Genomic DNA, 7,951 nt, shown 5'->3' with positions numbered 1-7,951 from the left:
TGTAGTTCTGTAACTTCTTGGCTGCTGTTTCCGTGGGGGCTAATTGTAGAAAAACTTCAATCTTTTCTCCATTTCTCAAGATGCTGCTGATTGGTCCAGTTGTGAGACTTGATTGTAATCCAAAGTGAAGGTTGTATTTGCTAATTGTCATCCGTAAGGTCTTCAAGTTCTCTTCGTTTTCAGCAAGCAAGGTTGTGTCATGTGCATATCATAGGTTGTTAATGAGGAATCTTTCTTCAATCTTGATGCTACATAGTCTTCAAGTAGGCCAGTTTGTCAGGTTATTTGCTCAGTTTGCAGATTGGCTAAGTATTATGGAAAGTTACAACCTTGATGCACACTTTTCTTGATTTTCAACCATGCAGTATCTTCTTTGTCTTGTTGGAAGGACCACCTCTTTGTCTATGTACAGATTCCACAGGATAACTAAGTGCTCTGGAATTCTTTAATGTAGTCATGTTTATCTTTTGGGAAAACTGAAAATAGACATTTTTGTAGCTGGCGGGGGTGGGGTGGGGGAGCTCTTGGCTTGCTGAGTCCTGAAGAGCCAGTTTGTGAAAACAGTTTGCATTGATTGTTGTCCTTCTTGAAGCCCGTGCCAGACTGTTGTCCTGACCACTTATGGAAATAGTGTGCTCTCCTGAGATCCAATCCGCGGCACAGTGTGAGGAGGAGACACTTTTCTCAGCTGAGCTCTAGCCTTCTGCCTCTAACGTGTCTGAGTGGCTTTAAATTTCATAGGTATAGGACATCAAAATTAGAATTATAATTAGGAAAAGTCAGTTAAAAGGAGAGTGAATGGTAAAATGAAATGAGATTTTTAATGGCTTGCCAACTGTTATAACAAACGAGATGGGGATTCGGCCTGCTGTCGACCTTCAGGTGGGAAATGAAGCTGGGGGCTGGGGGTGTAAACCCTCCCCCCCGCCCCCTTCAGGCAGGACAGCAGGGTTCAGAAGTTAAGATGTCAGAAACGGAGAGAAAAGCTCAGTAGGTTTCCAGTGACCGTGCTTGGGGAAGCCCGGGTCATCTTGCTCCTAAGGCAAACCCTCTTTTCCTGGTGGTGGTCTTGTTCGGGTCTGATTGACTTCAGTATCTGTTTTACAAAGCACATTTCTCTGAAAGCCAGCTCCAAACAAAGCGGAAAGTAATACCACCCCAAGCTGACTGATGTCTAATTCCACCCTTGGGGACTTCCTCACATGCTGGTGGGTGCCTGAGGATAAGCAACTGTTTTCGCTGGATGAAGGAAAAGTCCCTTTGAACTCGGTGGGGGTTCCTTTTGGCTGGCAGGTTCTTGTAACTGTGCATAATCTTTTCTTTCTTATGTTTGGTCTGATTGGTTCATCTCATGTATTCTTTTCTTAGAAGCACGAAAATTGCGGCGTTACTGAGACATCTGTTAGAGCTGTTCCCTGGGGTTCTGAGCAGCAGACACACACACACACACATACGGACAAACTGACACACAGATACACAGACACAGACAGACACTGACACACAAAGATGCACACAGACAGATACACATACAGACACACATACAGTCAGACACAGACACATGAACACAGATATACACACAGAGACCACACATACACACAGATACACAGATGCAGACAGACACTGACGCACAGAGGTGCACACAGACAGACACACAGACAGACACAGACAGACACACACATTCTCTCTTCTGTCCAGGCATATAGAGTGGGTTGACCAGAAGCAAACCAGGGCAGATGTGCAGGCATGCTTTTGTTCTCTTGTGCTTTGCGTTGTTGGGTGTGCAGGACGTTGTGGATACCCCGATACTGCCTCGGTTCCTCTTGGTAACTGGTGGATCTGTATAAATCCTCAACTAGGACCTTACCCTGGTGGGTCTCTGGCAGGAGAACTGGGGCAGATCTCCTTATCCCGCATGAGGTCTTCAATGAGTGATCACGAGTGTTTACCGACGAACACTCAAGAAATCCAATCTGTATTCCTCTAAGCAGGAGTGAGGCTTTATTAATTGATTTTGCAGAATTGGGTGCCAAGCCCAGAAGACAAGACTGGTAGGTAGCCTGCGTGGCTGTTTTAGAAATATTTTATTCCCTAGCATGAAAGCACTTCCCCGGCTCCTCTTTGGCTGAGTACTGTGGGATGAACAATCTTCCTGGATGTAGCTTATTCCCTTTTGCACTCTTATTTGAAAGTTTCTACTTCTCGAACAGTCCCCCTCCCCTCCCCTAATCCATCCTGTTCACACGCTCCCCCACCCCCCATGCATGGGCTCCTGTTGGTAGATCAGCCAACAATCTGTGCCTCAGCCCACCAGCAACTCCCTGGGCCTTTGTTCCCTTATTCCTGAAGAGGGAGCCATTTGGGGTTTATTTCTCACAGGTGTGTGACAACGTAAAGGTCTGTGGTAAACCCCAGCTGAGCAAGTCCGTGGGTGCCATTTATCAACGGTGTGTGCTCGCTTCACACCCTTGTGTTCTGTTTTCACACCCTGTGTCTCATTTTGGTCTTTTTCGTATGTTTGTTTTTTCATTGTTTCACACATTTTCATCATGCAGTTGTACCCTGACTAGATGGCAGTCTTATGCCCACACCTCTTCTGTACTGCTGGTGGATTTGAACCACTGACCTTGTGGTTGCAGCCCAGTGCTTATCCTGTAGCGCCACACTAGGATTCCATTCCTCCATGCCACAGGCATGAGGTAAGCATTAGTTGGCAATGTCAATGAACCACTGTGTCCCCACAGCTTTGTTGGTGGTCATCAGGTGCTGTTGAGTTGAACCCCATTCGCAGTGACCTTGTGTAGCGTACAAAGAAATGTTGCCTGATCTACTCATAACACGTAACCCCAGAGCTTCTGGAAGCATGTGTCCTGAAAAGGTCTGATGTGTAGACGAAGTTGTATCAGCATGACATTTTGGGTCTTAGTGGACCCATCCAGCACAGTGACTTGTCCCCTGGCTTCTCACACATTCTCCTGAGCCCTAAGGTCCACAGACCCTGCAGCATAGGGAAGAATGCACTGCTTGCCAGTGGCGCTCAGAGGTGGAGAAGATGCTGAGAGCTGGATGAAGAGAGAGAATGGGTCTGAAAAAGGTGCAGCTTTAACAGATGATCGGTGTTACGGACCCAGAGACCTGTCAGGGCTTGAAAAGGGTGGAGCCATGTGTTGGGTATGTTTCAAAACCATGCCCCCTCCAGAAGAGCACAGCCATGACAAAGTACTCTGTATCACAGGTGTGCTGAGCTGTGGTCTTCAGCTGCAGCTTTGGTTACCCCCAATTACACAACCAGCCCACCTGGTCACTCCTGGAGCCATGCAGGTCCTCGGAGAACAGAAATTGCTCATTCTTCGAACATCAGCCATACAGAGATCCTTTCATTCTAAAGTTATACCTCTAAAGGAAATGCTTGTTTCATGTCCTCTGGTACAACGTTAAGAGTTTATAGCTTGCAGTCCTATGCTATAGGCCTGGAGTTGGAAGGAAACCCCTCAGGCACAGGGAAAGTTTCCTCCAGGTGACTTGAGGCACATATGACACACAGCATGTGAACGGTACCACCTTCAGTGCCCGGAGCAGCTGGCCACAACCCAGGGGTCAGTAGGGTCTCACCTCCTTTGCATATGAAGTTGCATCATCTTTTAAATGACAAATCAAAAAAAAAATAATCTGTCTTTCCTGATAGATGAGTAGAAATGGATTCTTGGGTGAGTTGTCCAGCAATAAAAGCCAGTCACTAGTCAGGGCTGTCCTCGTCCTGCCTGTACCACAAATGGTTGCCCCCGACAGTTTCCTGGAACGGGAAGTGGCCATGAGCTTCAAAGGAAGGCCGCAGCAGCCCTCAGGGTGGACGCTGCAGCTGGTGTGTGGACAGCTGCCCTGCAAGACCCATGACACCACATGTGTCTCAGGTCAACTGTGAGCTCTGAGAAGGGCGTAGGCAGAGTCCTCTGTGTTCCCTCAGACCAGAGAGACGCAGATGCTGTGAGACCATGACTTGAAGAACTACGAATGTAAAAGACACGACGTTCAGTGTGGACTGCACCTTCATGTGACAACGGCATGTAGGACCATGTTTGACTTTTGTATGTCTTATGGTAGCATAGTGGTTATGAATCAGGCTGCAACCTGCAAGTTCAGCAGTTCGAAACTACCAGCTGTTCTGCGGGAGAAAGATGAGGTGTTCTGCTCCTGTAAAGACTTACAGCCTCGGAAACCCTGTAGGAGGTTGCTATGAGTCGGAACCGACTCCATGGCATACAGCCACCACCACCATGGTGTGGTGCTGTGGGATAATGCACTGGACCACAAGGTCAGTTTGAAGTGCATGTCGGAGGTTCAAATTCACTAGCCGCTCTTCAGAAACCCTATACAGGGTCACTATGTATGTGGTTAGTACTACGGAGCCCTGGTGGCACACTGGTTAAAGCCCCCGACTATTATCCTAGAAGTCAGCAGTTCGAACCTGCCAGTTACTCCACGTGGCAGTTTGTTCCCATAAACATTATAGCCGTGGAAACCCTTGGGGACAGGCCTGTTCTGTGTTACTGGGTCTCTGTGAGTCAAAATCAAGTTGATGGCAGAGCTTTGTGGTTGTTTTAAATCATTGTTGTTGTTAAGTGCTTTTCAGTAGACTCCAACTCTGTGACCCTGTGACGCGTTTCCAAAGAGCAGCTGGTGAGTTTGAACCACTGCCCTTGTGTTTCAGACCAACCTTGTGGTCTAGTGTTTATCCTGCAGAGCCAGGGCATTAGTTATGGATTACATAACACACAGCGTGTAATTAGCCGATACCATCATTCTTACATGTTCACTAGACATTCCTATGTCATGCTTCCAACCACTGAGGACAGATTAAGATCGGCTTTATAAGGATACTGCAAAGAACTGGTAACACTGACACTAATCATGAACTTCTGTCAGAATCAACTTACCGCGGACTCGTGGGCAAGGGCAAGGCTCCGTACGTGTGTATAAATGGACATGGGATTCCAGGAGGGGCTGTTATTAGTCAACAGCCTGTCAGTCCACCTCACGGTGCCCTCGTGTGGACAGAGCGCAACGGCTGTGTGATGTCATCAGACTGTGACCTCTTGGATTTAGATGGCCAGCCCTTACTTCTGAAGTGTCTTTGGGTACATTTGAACCACCAGCGAGCGTCTTGGTTGTTAGTCCATTCACGCCACCCGGGACCCCCCATACACGGACTCCATGGTACGTTGTTCATGCATCTTCTGATGAGGAGGGACATTGAGGAGCAAAGGAATCCGGGGACTGGAGGGTCACCCCTGTGACTTTTCTACAGGGTCCCTACGAGTCTGAAGGGATGCAGTGGCAGTGTTATGTGTGGGGCTGTTGGTGGACAAGACTTGTAGCTCCTTGGCCCCCAGATGTCCTGTCTCTGAGACAGGGACTGGGGCCCAGCTATAATCTCCTCCCAGTCTCCTCCATCTGGGGCAGGTGCGGCCCGCACCTGGATGCCTCTTCACCACGCTCCAGTTAGGTCCGGCGCATCTGTGCATTCTAAGTCAGCTGATGGAAGGAAATAATGTTCCCCCTTCTTGCCTGCTTGGGGGCTCTGGTTTCCATCTGGCTTCTCCATGACCTGTCTGCTTGCAGCTGCACCCTGCCAGCAAACTTCCACCTTGGTTTCTGATTTTGTTCCCTTCTGGTGGGTGGCAGCTAGCTCTGCAGAGAAATGAGTGAGTGCGTATTCACTGCTACTGCGGCCATGAATGGGTTCATGCAGTCCTTGAAAATTAGATGTTTAACTTGGACACTACGGATACTGGAGTGTGGTCTTGCGTTTAAATTTCAACTTAACCACTGACCACATGTGTTCCCGTGGGCTACGCACTGAACTTGTCGGCATCGTAGTTTGCATTTTTCCAACTGAGATGATAGCTCTCACATTCCAAGATTATGAACATTCCATAAAAGAAGTTTCAGTAACTAAGTAAGCTCAGAGAACATTTTGTTATTAGGTGTTGTTGGACAGGTTCCTACATAGTGACCCTGAGGGACAGGGTAGAACTGCCCCAAAGGATTGCCCAGATGGTACATCTTCATGAAAACAAACGACCTCATCTTCCTCCCTTGAACCACCAACCTCTGGTTTGCTTATCAGTTATGCCACCAGCGCCCCTGTTTTCTACCCAACCAGGGCCAGGCCCGAAGCACAGGGCACAGCTGGTTGGGAGACCACCAGGGGACCTTGTGTTGGGCTCGATTCTTGGTCAGGGGCTACACTATGTTGCAAGGCCCCATTCCAGATAGAACTCCAACCCGCTTCCAAAGATGGTGCCGGAAAAGCCTTGGGAACCCATCTGAAATGTCCTGCTTGCTACCTGGTGTGGTCCCTGAAGGGGAGGCGAATGCTGCCTTTTGACCGTGTCTCCTTTGTTACTTTTCTTGTGTAGACATTGCCCCCTGGTTACGAGAGTTCCGAGCGGAGGATGCTGTGGACTTCTCCCAGTTAACCTTTGATCCAGGACAGAAAGAACTCATCGTAGGAGCAAGGTGAGCCATCTTCTGTTTTGCTTGGTTTCTCATTTCTGTCTTTCTTCATTAGCGTCACCGCATGGCTGATGGATGCTGGGAGATGTGTCTTCTGTAGTGTTAGTGATGGTCCTGCTGATCCAGAGCCAGCTGCTCCCTAACAGAACCCTCAGAAAGTACAAGCCGTGAACATGTTTGATTGCTCATTAAAAGGTGGGAGGTTGGAGACCACCCAGAGGGGGGCCTTCGAAGACCAGCCTGGTTGTTTGCTTCAGTTGTTCTCTGACACTCCTGGGACCGGAGTGAGTTGGAATCAGTTTGTTGTGCTGTTTGTTAACAAGCATTGTGTGTGCCCGTCCCACAAAGTAAGATTTGTTCTGATGCAAGTGATCCCATCTAGCTGCAGAGGTTGGGACTGTCCCCTCCCTGGCTGTCCAGGTGCTGTCTAGAACATGTACTCATCACAAAGGGGACTGGCGTCCAGACCAGGCAGTCTGACTCCGGAGTCCCCCTTCTTCCCTCCTCACTAGATTGTTGAGCAGAATCCTGGGGTTCAGGAGACACTGACTTGCTTTGATCTGTTGAAACCAATCTCAGTCTTTACAGGGACTGAACCTCCCAATCAGGGTTTTGTTGTGTGTCGGTTCCTTTCGGGGCCTCTCTCCTACTGTCTGCTGGGAATCTTTGACGTTTCTGATTGTGGAAAGATCTTCCTGGGTGCGCATGTGTGTGACTGCCCTGTCTTAGGAGGGATTAGACCCGCATGACCTCTTGGACACAGCAGAGCAGAGTTCCATTCACAAGTGCGGTGGTTACAACTTCAGCGTCATCTTGGAGACGCCGTTCAATCCACAGAACTACGTGTCCATGACTTTGATCAGAACATTTGACAATGCACTGAGAATCCCTGGGGGTCGCCATCCCCACCATGTGGGTTTCCTCGGCAGGTACGAGGCCTGAAGACCCAGGCACAATATAGTTGTGTTGTTCTCCAATACTCATTTTTACTTCCTTAGGAAGGATGTATCCTATCCCCTTCGCAGTGACTGCCACTACTCGTGAGACTGCTTGGGGAGAGAGCACTCTTGTTCTTAGGTGCTGTCAGCTCTGACCCATGCCGACCCCGTGCGCAACAGCGGCCAGCATTGCCCAGTCCTACACCCTCCTCATGCTGTTACTCTTGAGCCCAATACTGCTGCCACTGTGTCAGTCTGTGTCCTTGGGATTTCCCTCTTTATTGCTGACCCTCCACTTTACCAAGCATGGTGTCCTTCTCCAGGGACTGGTCCCTCCTGATACCATGTCCAAAGTATGAGAGACCAAGTCTGGCCATCGTGACTTCTAAGGAGCATTCTGGCTGTACTTCTTCCAATGCAGATTTATTTGTTCTTCTGACATTCCATGGTACTTTTAATACACACCTCCAATACCATAACTCAAATGCATCAATTCCTCT

General features: G+C 48.7%; 1 protein-coding gene across 1 annotated transcript in view; it reads left to right on the top strand.

Moving 5' to 3' along the window:
- The window catches only part of SEMA5A (sema domain, seven thrombospondin repeats (type 1 and type 1-like), transmembrane domain (TM) and short cytoplasmic domain, (semaphorin) 5A), a 272,757-nt gene that overhangs the window by 27,865 nt on the left and 236,941 nt on the right, over nt 1-7,951 (top strand). The window contains exon 2 of the mRNA XM_006875343.1: nt 6,417-6,516. Within this exon, the coding sequence (XP_006875405.1) occupies nt 6,417-6,516 (100 nt within the window). The remainder of the gene's footprint in view (nt 1-6,416; nt 6,517-7,951) is intronic.

Source organism: Chrysochloris asiatica, unplaced genomic scaffold (genome assembly GCF_000296735.1).
Source record: "Chrysochloris asiatica unplaced genomic scaffold, ChrAsi1.0 scaffold00321, whole genome shotgun sequence".
Lineage (NCBI taxonomy): Eukaryota > Metazoa > Chordata > Mammalia > Afrosoricida > Chrysochloridae > Chrysochloris > Chrysochloris asiatica.
The sequence above is the reverse complement of the archived record's forward strand: the minus strand, read 5'-3'. Positions and strand labels throughout refer to the sequence as shown.